Genomic DNA, 20,357 nt, shown 5'->3' on the forward strand with positions numbered 1-20,357 from the left:
GACCTTGCAGTGATCAGGGAGTTATGGCAGTGTTCGCATGAGACGTGAGTTAGCGTGTTGCTGCAGGTCTGTAACTGTGGCTGGGAAGTCTTCTTTCTAGGGCATTTTTTGGAGTGGCTGTGAGTGTGCTGTCCCATACCATTTTAACAAGAAGTAAAGCTTTCACATGGCCCTTGGAAAACTGAGGAATGTGGCACAAAAGGCTGAACTCCAAAGCGATGATTCCCCCCTGTTCTCCAACTGACTGTTCAGAGGGGTTGTATACAACTATGGAGTTCGTGTCTTAGGTAGCCCTAAGGTAAAAATCAGCTTTCAACAGAAAACTTTGGATCGACATCTCTCATTTTTAATGGTGTGTTTCTGCGCATTGTGATGAATTCTGACTGACAGGGCTTTCCTTTTTACTAGGGGAAAGATGATGCATTCACAGCAGTAAATTCCAAATTTCTGCCTCTATGGTTAACTAACCATAACATAGAAGTAGCACAGCAAGCAGTGAGAATGTTTATAGGCAAGGAAGGGATTAAGAAAGTAAGGAAGATGGAAAAAAAAATAGGAAGGGGAGAACTCAAGTCTAAACACAATCCAGAGCAAAAGGAGTAACAACCATGAGCTTTCAAATATCAAAGCCATGTAAACATTAGTTGGAGATAGAAATCACTTTAATGTAGAACAGGAGGGTATTAACACTTTGTTTTTTGTGCTCATTTCATGCTGTAAGTTTCATTAAAGCACGAAATAAAGATGGATCTGTGTCCAGAAAGATTTTAGAATTTGTTTTGTTGCTTCAGTTGAAATTTGGTATCATATATGCACATTTGTAAATGGGAAGGGAAAGCTTTTTGATTTGCCCAAAGTACTCATGTGGTTTTATTCCTGTTCTGGCACAGACAGACATGAACATCTTTAAAATTCTGTGCTAAACTTTTGGTTTTAAACTGGTAAATATGTATTTAAATGTCTCAAAATTATTTATCTTCAAAACTATAAGCAAGACAGGTTTTGTGGACAGAGGCCACATCTTTTGTTAAATCAATTAACGCATTTGGAAAATACAAGAAAACCTTTTCTTGCTTCTAGGAGTGTGTTTGAAATAAATCATCAATGTACTTTGCTTCTGTAAGCTGTGTTTAATATTATTTTGGGATTATTTGGCTTTACCTCAGGAGATTTGCTTGATAACTAACTTCAGCTGTTTTGTTTTAGCACTGTTCATTGGTAACTAAGCTCAGGTATCTCAGGCAGCAATCAGAAAGCAAACCCTCCTTGTAAGACTGAATATTTCTGGGGGTTCCCTTCTGACCAGCTTATGATATTAGGAAAAGCAAACTTTATCTGTGCCTGCATCTTTCTGTGCTCACAGTGTATCCAAATCCTCATTACAGTTCAATTAGTCTGGTTTTGAGCCTTTCAGATTTAGGATCACAGGATTAATGAAAAGAAAATGAGTGGGTAGCAATATAATTTCTTAGGGAGATAAGGAGAGACAGAGCATGAATGAGGATCTCAAGACATCTGAATAAAGAATTTCCTCATTCTGTCAGTGAAGTTTTATGGGATATGGAGGGAGGATTATGGGAATATTCATGACCAGATCAAGAGGCATAATGAATTGATATATGAACCAGCTTATCTTTTAGGTAAACATGGGGTAAATGGGAAATAGAATAACCATTCATGGCACCTAGGCCTGTGAATTTTGCTGTTCTAAGATGGAAACAAGGGTTTAGTTACAGTTGTTCTTCATTGATTTAATTTGATTTTTGATCAGTTTTTAACAGTTGCTGGAAGAATTGCGTATTTGTAACTTTAGGTCTGCATTAGAGCTACCGAAGACCACATCATCTTTCTAGAATCCAGTGTAAGCCATATGTATATTTAAACTTATGCAGTACCATGTAATAAGAGTGTAGCACTTTCATTAAAGTCCCTTTTGTGACATGGGAGCATTTTATAAAAGAGTTTGGGTAGTTCAGCCAGTTACAGAAGTAATTTGCTAGTAAACTGGATGCTTTTAATCTGTGGTTTGGTTGTCCTTAGAAACACACTATCACAAAACATGGAGCAATGGGTCACTTTTTGCTGACCCCAAAATTTACTTCTGCAATAAGTATTCTTACCCGAAACCCAAATGATTTTCTGTTTGGCATGTTAATAAACTTCCTTCAAAACAGAATGTACTGTAATTTACAAGTGCAAATCACTGATAGTTTGATCTAGGTGTCAAAACCTTACGAAACCCTACAAATGTGGGCATAGAGATTGTGCATTTCACAATGGCAAGAACTTCCCTAAAGATGGGTAACATCTGACTCTTGAATTGTGAGAATTAATTGTTGTTCCACATACAAAGTCACATGGTGCTGATGAAACTGTAGGCAGTTATCCCAGAACAGCAGACCCTGCGCTTGCACTCCTCTATTCAAATTCTATCCGAGCACTTCTGTTTACCAGTTAATTAAGATTAGTGTGTAAATGCATAGTTCTGCCCTCAGCCTATTTCAAAAGTAAAATAATTCAGCAGACTGCTGCTCTGTGCTGCAGAATGGACTTGGAGGAGACTGTTACAGGTTGCCTGGGGTCTGCTGCTGCAAAAGGCTTTACAATGGCTAAAAATACAGGGCATGGCATGAATAATTGCAGCTATTTGGCACTCATTGTAACTGTTCTTTTTTAAGAATAGCCAGCATATTATTTCAAAGTATTAAATTACCTCAAGACATCATAATTATTACAGTTAAGTAATCATTTCAATTCAGTCCAAGTATAAAAACTTATAAAGTGCTCATAATATGCAGTCAATTTTAGTATGCCTGTTCTCAGAGCAAACACAGCTGATTAAGTATATTCTGGCGGAATACATATTTGCTATCCTGTTATTTTAATATGCCTTAATCAGAAAATTAGAATAGATTTGTTGGCACAAACCTTTTTTTAAGGGTGAAATAATAATTACAGGTTTTTGCTGATGCTATTAATTTTCAGGGCTGGAATATTTCATTAGCAAGTGGTTGAGAAAGGAAAATGTTTGCAATTAATACTGCTAAATCTGCCTGCTTTCACTGGGTCTGATGGCTTGATCAATACAAAGAACACACTTGGGAAAACATGTAGCAGTTGGGAAAAAGAAATGCCACAGAAAGCCGCTGAAAGCACAACATGATGAAATCTTCTGGGTCGTGAGATCTAATCCCCAGTTATCACTGGCACCTACTGTTCCTTTTGGAGAGCAGGGTCCAGGATTAATAATTTCCAAAACCAGAATCATTATAGAATGGTCTGGGTTGGAAGGCACTTGTAAAGATCATCTCATTCCAAGCTCTCTGCCACAGTGAGGGGCACCTTACACTTGTCCAGGTTGGTCAAAGAACCATTCAGCATGAGAAGGTCAAAAATTATTTTAATTCTGTCCGAAATAGTGGAACATTATTTCAAAGGCTGATTTTGTAAACATTCATAGAGCAACATTATTGGAAGCTGAGCCAAGTAGTTGCCTAAATAAATGCCACAGAAATAACATTTTCCTTACACTAGAGGTTTATATATTGACATGCAATGTATTTTCTTTTTTTCATTTAAAAAGATAGTAATGAAAACACTTTGAATGTGCTCAGTAAGGAGAAGTGACCATGGGACTACCTTTTTTTTCATTGACAGCTTTCAAAGATTCTGCTGAACTGAATCGGGTTTTTTTTTTTTAACCTGGCAAAAATCAGCTACTGCTGTTTCTTAACTTCCAAGGTACAGCTTTTGCCCTCACACAGACTGTAATCTTCATTTAATATAAAAGTAACTTGAAAAAAAATCAGCTGAAATTCAAGAAGTTTCTTTAGTTTTTTCTTTATGACTTTGAGTGTGATTCAGCCTCACTGTACTTCTGTGCTTGTAGATAATCACCACTGGGGAAGGGCATGCTGAAGTGTTGAAAGTGTCAGAGGGTTACCCTTCATCACCTAAGAATTGCAAGATAAAGATAGAGGCTTAAGGTTTCTTCACACTCATGCAGGCTATTTTCCATACTTTATTTCAAATGCTAACTAATATTCTCTACTTCTGTTAGAACAGGACTGCAGGGGGGGTTTGAGTTGTTCCTGTTATTATTATTGTTACTCTAAGATGGATTTTATGTTTGTTTCTGGGGTTGTCACGTTGTTAGATTAAACTTTCAGTTCCTGTAGCTACATTAGTGTCTCTTTGGAGGTAGGTTTTTCCACTTATATATTGCATTTAAAGCTGATTGTTTTATTTCTCCTTTTGTTTTGCTGTTACTGGAGCTCAGCAAAGCAAGTTGATAACATATGGTATTGCTAAAGAGAAGAAAACATTAATGAAAGCTTGTTGTTTTTTTTTTTAAAAAGCTCAAACCCTCTATCTTATACAAGGGAACACATGGCTTTAATCCAATAGTATTTTTAGCTTGGAAAAAATGTTTGTCTGTGTTTATGCTCATCTAACTTATTTTTGTCTGTCCTATTGCTTTCCCCCTGTTCCTTCACATTTCTGAAGTGTTTTTCATGGCTATAATCACACACAGAAGGAGCTTCAAATGAGGATGTGGTGAGAGAGAAGCAGGAAATCTCACAGGCTTTGGATTCCAGCTATGTTCTAAATCTTGCTTCATAAGCAATTTAATGAATCAAATAGGTTATATGATGACAAGTGTTGTATGGAATTGAGAAGAGTGGAAAAATGCCTAAACCCCTGGATTTTTTGCAATCAATTTTGCTTTTTCATTCTTAGTAACTATTTGTATTTGTGGTCAAGTTGTATTTTGGTAGAGAAATAAACTCCCAGATTTAGTTTTTTATATAAAATGACATTCTGCCCACATCCATCTGGTTACTACTGAAATGCAAGAAAATAAAATGCAAGTCTTAAACATTCATAACATTGTGTGTGCCCTTTTGAGGAGGTGTCTTGAATACTGACATGTGGTTCCCTGAAATTCTCCTGGGTGAAAGGGCATGAGCTTTCAACTCTATTGAAAATGATTAGTGGTGTTTGTTACACTTGCTGTGGAGAATGAGGATATTTGCTTAGAGAAGAGAGGGGCTAGTGAGCATTATTTAAAAGCTAACAACTCCCTGCGTGTAACAAATGTACAGTAGTTCTGTGCATGATATGATGGAAATTTCAGTTTTTGAAATATATTTCTAGCATTGGATTCCTTCAGTAAGTTTTTGAATTGTTAAATGAAGAAGATAATCATAAATCATACTTGTAGGAGTTCTTTGAAGGACAGGGTTTCTTTTTTTCTGATGTAGAAAAATGTTGTGCACCTGTGTAACTGAGAAACAAAATGCTTAGGGTAATATTGATGACAGCATTAATTTTTGTTCCTGTTTGCATGCTTTTGTTGATGGTTTTTGGTTTTGGTTTTTTTTTTCTTTTCTTTCTGTACCTGTCCTCAGGTACTTAATAGTAATAGGTATTTGAATGGTGATCTTTTTATTTCCACCAGAAAAAGTTCGGGAAATCCAGGAGAAACTTGAAGCCTTCATAGAAGCCCTCCATCAAGAAAAGTAGATAGTTCAAGCAGGTAATCATGTTTAGATCATAAAGAGATTGCTACAGTTATCTCATTGTTCTGTATAAAATTATTGTCCATCTCATTTAAATGCATGTTTTCATGCAGACTTTGTGATAATTCCTGTTTGTTGCATTCCGTTATCTGGCTGCTGCTTCTTGTTTCTGGCTGCAGAACTATACTTGCAGCTTTTACTTGAAAAGCAAATATGAAACTTAGTAGAAATACAATTACTGACTAGTTATTTGACTATTGTGAATCACTGTAGGCTATTTGGTTACCCTCACTTCATTATTTTTATCTGTATTAAGACAAGAAAGCATAATTAGCTGGAATCAAAATTAAGGGGACGCTTTTCTATGGAAGCATTTCGATTCTTTTGATTCTTAAAGACACTGTATATTGTTAGCAAAAAAATTCCAAATTGCTTCTCTATTAATTCTCAAATCTGTAAGCCCAAGTGCTGTCATGCATTTATACATATTTTAAAATAATTGTCTTTCTGTTTCAACAGCAACTTTACACAAGAATGCAGCCTTCTCCAGGATACCTTGCACAAAGACTGAATTGAAATGGCTTTTGTGTCCCATTCTCTTTCCTATCTTTCGGGGAGCATCCTGAAATGCTGGAGGAGAAAGAAAATAATGTCTCGTGGGATTGAGAAGTTCAGTTAAAATCCACCTGCTCATTTAATTTTTGAAGCTACATGCACAGAAGAATCTGATTTGTGTATCAATGAGACGGCTTGGCAGCTTGCTGAAGTTGTACATTTAAAGTTTTTTTTTCCTGAAAGGGAAAAAGGCTTTTTATTTTTAGTATGGTAGAGCTGGATCAGATTCTTAAAATGATTTTATCTGTTGTCATTTTTTTGCCTGCAAATGATCCTGGGAGGTTGACATAACATTTTAGTATTTGTATGTACATTAAAATGCCCTTCTAAGTAATGCCATTTGTATTTGTTATGCTCTGTGTTGAAGCATTTGCTGATCACTGTGGTACAGATTTAAAAGCATGGTATTGAGATCTTGAGAGGAAGTGGTGGATTTTGTTAACCTCCTAAACTATTGAGAGATGTCATCCAAGCGATTCTTGTAGTGCTTTCACCTGAAAGCACAGACTGCTATTCAGTGACACTTTAAAAGGTTTAGGCTCAGGAAGTAATGTCAGCAGCTGCTCCTTTTACCTGTTCTTTCCTAATACATTTTGTTATTCTTGAATGTCAGCCGATTACATTTCATTTCTGGAATTGCACAGATTCAGATTTCTTTGTTAACTTCTCCCTTCACCATAGGTACAGAGTAACCTGATTGAGTAGGTGTGAAATGTAGAAAGAATGAATGTACAATTCCAACTTGTCCAATGTCCTAACTAAAAGAAAAGGAAAAATGTCATTAATTTCATATTTTCTAATAGCTACTGTAAGACCAAAATCACTTCTATAAGACTGTTATGCACAAGGTCCTTCCACACACACTTGATGTCTATCATTCAGGACAGTAAAATTAGTAAGGAGTCTTTCTTTCACTGCCTTTCAGTTTTGCCATAGAAATGTTACTTCTGACAAAGTTAAGCATGATACAAGCCCTCTGTCATAGGTGCCTGGTGGTTAATCACCATCACATTTCTCTGCCTACGCTTTGCCACAAATTATCTGGATACACTTTTGAATACTTGTGTGGAAGAAGGTATTAAGCCTGAAACAATTTGTGTTGCAGTTGTCTGATTATGTGCATTGAAAAACTGACCTAGATTTATATTCCCTTTTGAAAAGGCAATTGATTTTGATATGTGGAAATGAAAAGAGAAGAATCTGAATGTTTTCCAACAGCTATCATTTTGGTTTGCTCTCAGAGAAAACAATACAAAGTTTGGTAAGATGTTCCCCAAATGTTTGGGCATAAAATACTCAGCCATGTGGACAAAAAGCTAACATAGAGCTTAAAATTATGTTGAAATGTTAAATATTACTGGGTGATCTAACTGAATGTTTGGAGATTTTCTGTTTAAAATTAATTCCTGAAAATGAGTGTTTGAGAAGTGAAAAATGAAAAATCGCTTGTGTCATCCTCGTTCTCTGAAGATAACTTCAGAAATGTAAGTTTGCACAATTTTGAAGGCAGACACCTTTGTGTATAGCAAGTGAAATGTCTGTACTTTGTAAAAAAACCGAACCAAACAAACAAACAAAAACTTTTGCATTTACCTAGAGATCACTGTTTGAAACTTCTGTGTAATGTAAATGTTGCAAAATATTGCATCCAGTGGCCCAATGTTCATTTCTTTTAGTGTGTTGTTCCTATGAGTTTAGTTCCAACTTCTCTGTGCTGCTCATCTAAGACTTAGCATGATGTATTCCCTGAAAACTAGGTATTTATTGAATAAAAATGTAACTGAAGGAATAATAAAATGTGGGTTTTGAACATGGTGCCATTGCACCTAATTAAGAACTCACTTTGACATTCTTTTTCTCATTTGTTACATTGTGAACAAGTATACATTAATGATATCAGTATATGTTAATGATATCAAAATGTCTGGTTCAGAAGTGCTGTGTCAGCACCAGGTTAGTGGTAACTGTACCAAGCGTTATCTTTTACTATATCAATTAATGTGCCATTTATATAATACATTTAGAGAAAGATCTTGTATGGAAAATCATTATGGTGAAAGCTTCTCTCTCTGGAAGTTGAGCTAATGAACTGATATCCAGCTGAAGATTGTTATGGAGAGTTAGTTTCAGGTGTGTTTAAAATAAACATGCAGACTGGGGCAATGGGTTTAAGAGTTAAAGAGCAGGCGGCTTACCAACCCATGGATTTGGGAATATATTTTTTTCTTATTTTTTCTTTATTTTAGATGAAGAAAAGTTTTACTAAATCAATTGGAAAAAACAAACCCTATTCACTGGAGACTGTGACACTGAAGGTGCAGCAGATTTGCTCCACAAGGCTTGAAGTGCAAACATGGGCATGTTAGGCTCAGTGAAGGATTGTAGTTCTACATTTATTTGCTTTCATGGTTAAACTAAGCAAAAATCATCTTGACAAATAAGCAACAGGTAATTTTTGCTGGTTTTTGTAAGATTTTATGTTAAGGTTAAGGAAAGAAGTGTTATGACAAGTGCTTATCTTATTGGTAAGTTAGTAAAGATGGGTTAAAGTACTATTAGTTGGCTACTTTAAAATTGCTCCTTGCAAGGAGTATCTTACTAGATGAGTAGATGGAGTTATGTCAAGCAGCATAAGAAGGATGTGCTGAATATTAAAACAATTTTGAGATAGAAAACAATTATTTGAACTGCCTAAAATTCATGTGGTACTGAAGAGTATGTTATTCCAAACTGGTTTGCACAAGTTCAAGATACTTTTCTGTATTACATAGGCTACCTTCAGATTCTGCATAAAGCAATTTATTGTAAGAAGCAATGACTAATCTGTCATTTTGGCATCTTTTTGAGTTTAGGGAGGGGAATCCCCAAATGTAAACACTGTTGTTTCATAAATGGATATTTCATTTCCAAAGCATGTTTATTACTGTCATGTAGATATGCTAAGATATTTTTGTTTTTTATAAAATGAACTGTTTATGAGCCAAGGTTTAAATAGTAATGGCCAAGGGATTTTCTGACCCTTTTTCTTCATGAAAAAGATACAAATGATGTCTTTTCAAATGTCAAGAATTATTCCTTTTCAGTGGTTACTAGTAACCTCATCCTAAGTTATCAGACTATGAGAGAAAATCTTGGAAATGTTTAGAAGTGCGAAAAACAAGCATAAAGTTAGAGGGTGAATACATCAGTGAAGTTCTTGGTTATTTCCAATACACTGGTATGCTCTGCTTCACCATCAAGGACACATTAATCTGTCTTTTTTACTGAGTATGTTTTGAACCTAGGATGATTTACGACATAGTTCAAAGGCTAAAGTTTTAGCGAATTTTCATGTATCTTAAATGCAGCTTAGTAATTCTTAATAATTATATTAAAAAAGAAGCAAGAGATTTCATTACTTGGAATGTTGAAATACTGGGGTCTCTAAATCTGACCCAGGATCCCTTAAGTCAGCTAGAACTCTTTGTTCTTGGTGGGATTTGGTAGTGGAGATGCCTGTGGGATGTTCTTCCATCAGGGAAGGTGTTGCCGTATGAACTGTCTGTGGTGATTCGTCTGTGTTCTTGCAGAACTACAGCGTGAGATGTTTTTTGACAGTTTGGAATGTGTTTTTAGGTCCTGAGGTGCTTTAGGGAAGTCTTCCAGCAATGCTTCCTTGCACAGGTGGGATGTATGGTGATGAAATTTACTCAGATACTGGGAGTATCCTCACAAGAACTTAGCGTCTATGGCTGTCTGAAAAAACTTAATGTCTTAGTGACTTACCATATCCAAGTAATAATGGATACATTTAATATCCATTTTAAAAATGCCTTTTTTTCTGTAATAATGTCAGTTTAAAGCTCTTGGATCCTGTTCTGTTTTTTTAATTAGTTCACTAATCCATCATCCCTTGCAGTAATCTTTACAGACCATGATCAATCACTTGCTAGTTTTTTTTAGTAAGATAAATGAAATGCATTGTAAAAGCCTTGCAAGATAGGTCCTACATAGTCAAATAACTCCCAAAGCTGTAGTTTCACAAGTGCTGTAAGTTCTAGATGGCTGTGATCACAGACCTTTCATAGCATATGGCTGTTGCCAGGGGGTTTTCAATATAAAATACTATACAGAAAGGATGGGAAGAAGCTGAAATGGTACAGAGATTGTAATGATTGTCTATACTGTGGTGCTGGAGTGGAAAACCTATGCATATTTCTTTGTATACAAATCTTGCTTGCATCTGCCATCATCTCAGTGCTTCAACACATCAGAAGGTGAAATTATCCAGGCTGTTGTTCTGTAAGAAGCGCTGAAAGTCAGAGACATGATTTTAGTTTTGCCTAGTAGTGATTCAGGAAGTAGTTCTGAGAGTACTGGTAAAACAGTTCTAGAGCCAACCCCACAAACTGTTCTAGAAACATTTCTGATATGGACTCTTAAGTTTCTTGGTATTGGCTTTAGGTGCTCTTCCAGTGCCAATTCCAGCAATATTTCTAGTCTAATCTGCTGAAAAGCTGTTTACTGTTCCTAGCTGCAAATGCTTGTGTGTTTGTGTTGCAGAACACTGATAGAAGACTTTTTATTTGCTGCTCTTGGGAGTCTGTAAGCTTCAAGAGGACTTCTAGAGCAGTGGTGGTTTCCCAATATAACTTTAAAATGGCTTTCTGAATGGTTCTTGATAGTGACAGCCAGCAAGGTGAAATTTGTTCTGGTTTTTCACCCAAAGGGCAAGAACAAACTTTTTGAAGGTTAGTCAGAGTGGTGCAGTAACACATTGCCTCTTACTATTCCTAATATGGGGGAAGATGTGAAGTTTGAGTTAAAAGGGTATTTTATAACAAATTTTAGAAACAGAAATAGCTTATATGTTACATCCTCCATAACATTTTAGAGACTTTTTCAGTAAATACCTCGGTGAGCATTACTGTACAGGACTGACAGCTGCCACATCCTTAGAACTGCAAAGGACAAGCATGTTTGAGCTCTATTACTACCAACCTTACGATTTGGAAGTAACATAAACTCTACCCTGGACTGAATCTGCACGTTCATGTTTCATGAAGGATCATCCCTTCCAGACTACTGGAAAGCAGTAAATTGCACAACAAAAGCCTATTTAGATCTAGATATTATTTCACTACAGAAATCATAACTGAAGACCATTTTCACTTCCATTTCAAGCAACTGCCCTCTCATGAAATAAGTATTAAGGTAACAGTATGCCCCCTATATTTAGGAACATTTGAAGCAGCGTTTTGCCTCATGTCCACAAGCCAATTGCCTGTAGCTTTTGATGTTTAGAGATGGAACATTCATTGCAGCCTTCCTTACAATGAGTCTGTTCTGGTTCATGTGAAAATCAACATCCTTTTTTGTGTTGCTGCCTGACAGGATGCTACAATACTATTAGCATTTGCAAAGGGTTTGTTCTGTCTAATAGTGCAACCCCCAGATCACAGGCTGCTCAGTTTGTGTTTCTCTATTATGTGAAAGACACAAAGAAGCTGAAGGCTGGCAAAGGCCTGTCAAATCTTGTAATGTAGCGAGCGACCCCAGAGCTTCATTCTGCTTTATATCATCCCTTGTTCCCCATCCCACCCCTTTCCTTCAATGGGCTCTGAGGTAGGTAAATGAATTCAGTGGTATGGTAGGCGGATGATTCCTTTCTGACCTTGTTCCTGTACCATTTGTTTCCAGGCTTGTTGGAGAAAAAAGGACATATCTGAACCTTTTGTTTCAAATAATTTTCTTGCAGGTTGGGGAGTTAATGCAGACCTTGTCTGAACTCACCCGAGCGGAAAGTGTTCGGGGTACAAGTCGTGACATGCTTGGTCCCTTGGAATTGCCAGATTAAAGGAGAAGGCAGTGAATTGGAATTCTTTCACATTTGGCATTGCTTAAACACCTGGACACCTTTTTTTTCCCCAGTGTGCATGTGTTTATATCCTCTGTCATGCCTTGAAACATCTGTCTTAAGAGCAGTCAAGAAGCAAACAAAGAATGACCTTTGCACAGCCCAGTGTTGTGTTTTAGTTGGGAAGGAGGTGAGGGTGAGGCAAAAGCTGAGTACAGCATACACCAAACACCACTGGGTTTCAAAGAATTATTTTAGACTGAAATTGGCACAGTGCTTCTTGAAGAGAATCACGCTTGTTTGTTTAGGGGTTGATCTTGGATCATGTGTTTGATGGTAAGGAAGGCAATGCTTTCCTGTGTGCCAGGATTGAATCTTAAGAGCAATGAGATCTTTCACACCAGAGTTGCCTGAGCTCTGCATCCTTGAAGATACTTTTGTAGAAAGAAGAGTAGAGGAATGTGACCAGTAGCCAAACATGACATGGGAATACCACTATAGCAGTCCTGCAGAGTCATAAATTTGCCCTCTGCACTCAGTGCCATGATGCTTGGAGGATTGTTTGTGCCTCCTGAGTAATGGATTCTGAAGGTCTCAGAGCACAAATTGTAGAATCATAGAATATCCTGAGTTGGAAGGAACCCATAAGGATCATTGAAGTACAGCTCCTCACCCTGCAAAAATACTACTTTTTCCAAGTGTTGATTGAACATAGTAAGTTTGTGTTGTCATAAGTGTTCAGTTCAACAGTGTCCATCTGCTTAGCCCAGCACAAACCTGGTGAGAGGCCTGTTTATCATTTGAGCTCATCACTTGGTGTTGCAGGTATCCTTCACTAAAGGTTTCCACAAGCCAAAACAGGCATTGGGACAAATCTGCAAGAATGTCAGACCTCAGAGTTGATATGAAAAACACAGGCATAAAGGGGATGAATGAGGATGGTCATACCCCATGTTGGCTTAAAAAATGTAGATACTAATGATTTTATGTTGGTAGACTGTAACTTGAAAGTGCAAACATAAGGGATGTTACCTATCACATCGATGCTTATGCATATTAACATATTTTCTGCATATACTTACAGACTAATAATAATGACATGTTATGGAATGAGTAGCATTAGGCTTGAAATGCAAACTTCCACATCCTGTACAGATTCAGGGTATCCCTAAAACAAACTGCTCATGTTTCTTTTGTAATTCCTCAGTGCTATGTTTGTATATCTCAGGGACAGTGAGTCCATCTAACAGATGTAATTTCAAACCAACCTGAACTGAAAGTCATTTGCATGTGCAAAATATTTTGTAATTTAGGACTAATTATGGACTAAACTTTTAATCCAAATGGAATAGCATCCCTGCTCCACTTCCTGGATTTGTTGCTAAAACACTTCATGCTTTCACAAAATTCCCGTACTGCAGATGTATAGCCTTGTGTAGGCCTTGCCTGCTATCTCACAAGCAAGACCAGCAGGAATATTATCTGAATAAATCCATTCAAAAATACATATAAATAACTAAATTTTTTTAAGTTTTCCAACACTAACCAGGAAGACAATGTTATCCCTTTTGTTCTTATTGTATAGTATCTTTGCTCTCACCAATGGTCAGAAGATTAGTTTTTATCAGGAAGTACTGATCAATTAGATCTTTTTGCAAGAAAGCTTTTTTATAAGCTATTAAATGTTTCTTTTATGACCCAATACTCATTACCACTGGATACTATTGCTATAAGGAGTATAAGAGCTTTTCTTTTAGAAAGTCCTTTTTCCCTCCTGTCAGTTTAGGCAAAGTCCATCCCTTCAGCTTGAGGAAATAACACATCCCTTTTCAGAAAAAGAAAATAATTTTCCATTCAGGCCTAGTGCCTGAAAATTGGAATTCCGTAAAGCTTATGGAAGTACAGCTAGTGCAGCTAGTAGGTTATCTGGTGAAGGTTCACTTCTAGACACTGCTTTGTTGCATGTTTTTGTATGCCCTGTTTGCTTTCTCTGCCAGCACAACCTCCTTCCCTGCCCTATGACTATGCAAATTCTGCCCATTCCAGGTGACATTCTCTGGCCTGTGAGGTGCTGAAAGTCAGATCAGATGCTTACAATAATCTGCCTTGAAAAGATATGGTAAAATTGCTCTGTCTACTACTGCTCATATCCATTTTCAGTTTTGTTTTTGCTGTCTTGGCTTTAGCTACAGGCATGTATCACATTTTATAAATTTACCTGTATCTCAACATTTATATTATGTATGCATATCTATGCAAAAAAACCCATGCTGACAGCCTCAGAAATCATGACTTGCTGACTGATCTCTGCATAGCCCAAAACAGAATTGATCTAATCTAGTCTGAAAGACAAATGCCATTAGTAGGTGAGTAACAAAGAAGAAGAGTTGGAGAGTGGTTCATGGCAAGAGGCTGTTTTCATGTGGAAACAAGGGAATATTATACCACTTGCTGAAGCTTAGAGCAACTCCCAGATCCTCAGTGAAATCAAGCTCTGTGATGAAAAGGCCTGTAGCCTGTTGGGCCAAGAGATGGGGATTATGAGAATATTCATGACTCCTGAGAATCAGCAGGTGAGACCTAATGCACACTATTGCCCCTCACCCCTTTCCCCAGCTCATCCTTTTGGTAAACAGTACATAAAGGCTGGGTTCCCAGAGTGACTGAACTCAGTTCCTGATCCTTTTTTTTTTCTCCTCTTTTTTTCGCCTCCATTCTTTATAAAAAAGATTGCAGTGGTTTTGCCACTTGTCCCAAGCAGAAGCACGGAATCTCCTTTTCATTTCTAAAAAGCAACTGTGTGGCCAAACCAGAAGTCTTGTGACATTACTTAAGAAACAGAATGGTATCTTAGCATCCGAGGCCTCTTTTAAAACTTAATGAAAAGCCTTTCTGAGAGCTTGGATAAGCTGGAGAGGAATCTCTGTGACATATGTGCATTGTCTTAGAAAAGCATGGGTTAAAGCCAACTGTGGGCCTCTGCCTTTAATATACTGGGTATTTGTCATGCCTGTTTTGGTGTGCTTGCTAGTCAGTAAACACCCCGTGCGTAGAGTCCATGCAGTTGGAAACAGTTGCAGTATGTGATTGATGCAGGACACAGTTCCAGGCCAGTGAGTGGCAGGGGATGCTCTGGGAAAGGCAGATTCCTTGGGAAAGATGGGGAAAAGTATTTTGCCAGCTTTTCTCCAGTGCAGCACAAAGGCACATTCTATAGCAGATTTCACCAATCAAGTTTTTGTAAAATTGTCTCACTGGGATGTGGGTGAAAATGGATTCTCGTGAATGCTGATCCTGTACTGACAGCTTTTACCTGCAGGCATGAAGTTGCATGTTCAGCCTGGTGGGGTAGGGATGATTGTCAGCTCTTTAGCTGTAGTCTAAGTGTTGTCATCCCTTTGAAGCCTGAAACAGTGCCTGCAGTAAACAGAAGAGATCATGCTCGATCTTTCCTTTAACTCAGTGTTGTTACTTGCTTTTTCTCTGCAGGAATGTGTCAGCCCATTCTGCTGGTTTGTGACTCTCTTGTACGTGGATTGCAGCTATAGATCAGTGATTTGGCAGTGGGAGGTATCACAGTGAATGCAAGCACAGGACATTTAGACTGCTTTCAGCCTCAGGTCTGTGCCGCTTACCCAGTTGGGTGCAGCTGGAGTACTGATCCTCCCTATATGTGCCCTGATGTATGACAAGGGCAGCCACTTTCCCAGGCCCATCAGCCTTCCCAGCAGGGATACACAGTCAGCTCAAGCCTTTCTGGCTGTGCTGAGGCAGGTGATTGCAGAAATATGGTTTGCTAAAAATGTACCCTCATGCCAACATTTGCCATAACCCAACATTTGCAGGATATCTGTCAGTGAAGCCAGAGTGATTATTCTGCATTAAGGCAAAAGTAACATCTTTCTAAGGTTTTCAGCCTTTTCAGGAAGGATGATTACAACATTTTAAATCCCTCTTGGAATTTTAGTCTGCAGGAGCAGGAGTGCCTGGCTCTGACAAAACTGTTGTATGTACACTTGCTTTCAATGTGTCTCAGCATAAAGGTGTTTGTTTGTTTGTTGTATCCCAGTGACAGCACCCAAACAATACTTCAACAGTTTTTCTGTTAATCTGAATGTAACGAATAGCACTTAGTTCTGTGGCTGGAATTTGGTCCCCAGCAATTGAAACTGAACTGCTGTCTGCTCAATATAGTTTTTCTAGTAACTGGTGCATCTAGGTCAACAAACCGACAGGCATTGCTCATTTTACTGCTTGGCAAATATTGAACTAAAGTCTTTAGCACTGTAACACTGTTGACAGTTGCAGGATAAAAGCATTGTCCTCTTTTGTTACCATGAAGTGCATCTTCACATCTGATTCTGGCATAACACACTTGGTAAACAACAAGGGATGTTGTGCTCTGGAGTCCCAAGTGTTTGCTCTGACAATATAAACTTACTGCCTGCACTCTAAAACCAAACATCTGTCTCTGCCATGGTTACTTCAAACTGATATTGAAACAATCCACTCTCTTCCTGAAAACACTGGAGGGTGACAGCATGACTGCTGTTGAACGAGCTCTTTTCTCTTTTTGAAAGCTATCTATACCACTCTCCTTTATTATGTTGCAGGTCTACGTTGGGAGGCCCAGACTAGCCTTCAAGAGTCTGAAAAATAATACTTGACAGAAAAAAATCACTCTGGATTGGTACATTTAGCAATAATCCCACTGGAAAGGAAATGCTATGTTGCAAGTCCACTGTCTATTCTTTCTTTTCCAGGGGAGCATGTTAGAAGAGAAAAAAGAGTAATGAGCCAAAATGCAGCTGAAAAAATTCCGTCACATGCATCCTGTTACCTGAGCAGAGCACTGCTTCTTGCCTCTTCCTTTTCCTCTCTAAACTTAAACCTCTCCATGACTACTGTGAAGGTCCAGGGCCATTTGTGACCCAGCACCCATAGATTCAATCCATGGTCTCTCCTTTCTTTGCCAGAAGGGTTCACTCTTTTGCTAATGTATGTCACCTCTCTGGATGAGACTGGAGCGGTTCAGCTGTGTGCAATTCATGGGGGATGTACCCCAGAAGTGTCATTAACAATGATTTTGTTCCCTGCTACCTTTGGTCTTTTTTCACTAAAGCTTTGTTATTTATTTCATACTGAGGTCAAGGGTGAAGATTAAAACAGATCTGCCCTTCCTTTGCTTCACATCTTCACTTTCACCTGCAGTTTGTTTTGCACGTGCAGTGCATGGAATCTTTTTTTAGACCAGCTTGCAAGATATAATGGTAACCTATATCACAATGAATCTGTTTGAAAAGCATGTAGCTGCACATCTGCTGTTATGATATTACATACAAAACATTAGCCCAACACTGATTGGAGGTGAATCTGCAAGAAAGAGCATTTGGAGCCGGTTGGATCCCGCTGCTCTCAACTGGTGCCCACCAGCTTGCAGGATTGGTCCCCTCCAGATAAGTATTAAAAAATTAATCCACAGCTTTTAACATCCTTGATGGAGACACAGATAGTGACAGCATGTGCTGTTTGTTGCCTTTTTGGGTTTAGCTAATGGTGCTTCCTTTTTTCTTTGTGTCGCAGAAAAAACCCAACAGCTTTGCCTTTGGGGTTAATGCAGTCAAATGCTAAATAGAAATCTAAGGCCCTAGAAAAAAGAAAGAGGCCAGCATGAATTTCACTACCAGGTGCTGAGATGGGACAAGTCCTATAACCGTTTTGCCGTGTTTCACACTTGTCTTAGGTCACTCAGAGCTGAATGGAATGAGAGATGGGATTGTGATTGTGTTCCCAGCAAAAAGGGAGAGACAAAGCTACACGCTTCAGGAAAATGCGATCGTAATTCTTTCTATATTAGTTCAGAGGTTGGTTGATCATGAGGCTGGAAGCTTTTGTGGCTGATGTCAAGTGACTGCTTTTGGGTATGATTCACCTATTGTGCATAAGGCTCCTTTTACCAAAAAGCAGCTGGTGAAGCCTCTATTTCCCCTAAACAAAACAGTCTTGAACTTCCAGGAGAGAACAAGGCCTTCACTGTCCTTGCCTTGACTAAAATCCCAGCCAGAAGGGAGAAGTCAGACCTGTTTCTTGCTTCTGCAAAAGCAAGCACTTTTGGTTTTTTTTCCCTAGCAATAGCTGTGAAGTAGACAAAGAAAGCAGCCGTCAGCCCTATGAGAAAGATGAGCTGACCTTTCCATAAAGCTGCAGTATTTTGGTGTCCACCTGCAAATGTGGTTAGCAGAAGTGGCTGCTGCTTTGGCCAAGCCAGCCAGAGCTGAGTACAGTGAAAGCTGATTTCCCTGCAGCTACCCAGTTCTGGTGTCTGGGTTTTTCACAAGTTTAAAGCTCATTTTTATACAGTAAGCACAGATCATGCCATTTTTGCTTTTAGATGACATACATCTATATGCACTCTATGAGGAATGAGGCTTACAACTAACTGGCAGATCCTAGCTTCCCTTCTGAAGGAAGCAGTTCCCAGAATGGCTCAGCCAGAGCTTGTGGGCTTTTTGAGTGAAGGAGCCAGAGGGGGAAGGACAGCCTGGTACTTCAGGAAAGACAGTAGTGGGTTCATGTAGGAAGGGGAATGGCAGCCTTCTGATGAGTAAGTTGGACTCTGTGTGAGGCAGCATCTTCCAGCTTCCCTGCCAGAAGGAACTCATCAGGCCAAACACAGCTGGCAGCAGCCCTCCACCCTGCTGAGGCTTTAGAGTAGGACTTATTACATGATAACAAACTACCATTCCTGTACAAATGGACAGCTGGTTCTGTATTAAACAAGTGTGAGAACATTTTATATTGCTGTTTAAAATATTTGTCTATTGATTTAACAGGTTTGGTTGTGGGTGCCTTGAAAACTGCATATGGGTGTATGACAGCCTGGGAGTACCCACATGGATCTAGTGTCAGTTCATTAGCTCTGCTCCTTCCAAATTATCCAAAACTGTGTCTTAACCCCAAAAAGACAATTTTTTAGTTAAGAAGGTATTTGAGAACTAGACTTCTAAAGTCCAGTTCCTATGTAAAGAAGCTCCAGAGGTTCTCAGCAGTTTCACTCTATATTCAGCAGCAACAAAGAAATCAACTGAAACCAACCAACCAGCAGCAGAAATTTTATCATGAACAGTTACATGTTGGTAATGGTTCTTTCAGCCACTGATAATCAGAATTTATAATGGAAAAGAGCTAAGCAGTCTTTAAGTAGGCTCCATCAAATCCACCTCAGAAAAAGTGGAAAGATGCATTAAGCCATAATCAGAATGTATTGTAAGCATTCAGCTTCTAACCACTGGCTGCATTGGTTTTTACCTGCACGGTTGATTTTAGGATGAAAATAATCCCTGAAAAAGACCTAGAAATCCCTGAGTAAGAGCTTTTATCTCTGAAAATGTTCATTTGTGTATGGTAGGAGAGTTTTCCCAGAATTTGTCAGGTTCATTTGGCCTGATTATTTTAAAATAAGTGCTAATGTGAACATTGCATTCTGATTTAAGGAAATACTCACTTGAACAAAGGCTTCAGTGTGACCTGGACTGAGTATTTCCTGGAGTTTACCAACACCTGATCCTAAACATTATGAGAAACACTGCTCAAATTCAGCAAACTACAACTCCTTTCCAACAGCTAGGGAAAAAGAGGTTTGCATGGAGCAGAGGAGCTGCCTTGGACAGACAGACCTGCAGAGAGAAGAGAATGGGCATGGTATGCCACACTGCACACTCACATAGGGCCATTCCAGGCTCAACAAAGCCCTGGAAGAAACGATTGTATTTTAATTGTGCAAACCCACGTGGCTGATGAGAAGTACAAGGGTGGCTTTTTTGCTTGTTAGAATTCTAAAACTAGTGCTTTGCTACAGACTTTTTCTCTGGAAATGCCTCATGGTTGAAATATGCTGTGTCTGAAATCCCCTGTTTCCAAGTCCTTCTGGAAATAGCTTTTGTGTATGTAGGGCTTCATTTGTGATCAAGAGACCATAGGATCCCCTTGAAATCACCTTAGGTTAGATGATAGAGGACCGATAGGGTGTGCAAAGTCTAAGTCAAAACCTTTTGGGAGAACTATGGCATAAATTCCCAAGAGTTTGTATATTTCCTTTTCATCAATTTTGCCAGTATTCTGATTTTCAGATCCCCCAGAATGACTTTCCTGTTAGTTACGTTTCTGCTTGGTCGTCACTGGGACAGGGCTGAGGACTTTGCTTGCAATTACTCTGATGAGGAACAAGGGCAGAATTAACTCAGAAAAGATTGTCCCAATCAAACACCGCCATGCAAAACTGAGGGCTTTAGGTGATAATGAAGACAACATGGTTAATTAGTGAGAAATATAACATTTCAAGGAAACATTTTCAAGATAACACAGTTTCATTTATAATAAGTTGA

At 38.5% G+C, this 20,357-nt stretch overlaps 1 protein-coding gene across 4 annotated transcripts in view; it reads left to right on the top strand.

Moving 5' to 3' along the window:
• The window catches only part of OPA1 (OPA1 mitochondrial dynamin like GTPase), a 49,098-nt gene extending 41,120 nt beyond the window's left edge, over positions 1 to 7,978 (top strand). For all 4 annotated transcript variants that reach the window (XM_085069422.1, XM_085069424.1, XM_085069423.1 and 1 more), the window contains 2 exons: positions 5,462 to 5,539; positions 6,042 to 7,978. In XM_085069422.1, the coding sequence (XP_084925548.1) occupies positions 5,462 to 5,526 (65 nt within the window). In that variant the 3' untranslated portion in view covers positions 5,527 to 5,539; positions 6,042 to 7,978. The remainder of the gene's footprint in view (positions 1 to 5,461; positions 5,540 to 6,041) is intronic.
• The last annotated feature ends 12,379 nt before the right edge of the window (positions 7,979 to 20,357 follow it).

Source organism: Lichenostomus cassidix, chromosome 9, assembly GCF_008360975.1.
Source record: "Lichenostomus cassidix isolate B80296 chromosome 9, HeHo_3.0, whole genome shotgun sequence".
NCBI lineage: Eukaryota > Metazoa > Chordata > Aves > Passeriformes > Meliphagidae > Lichenostomus > Lichenostomus cassidix.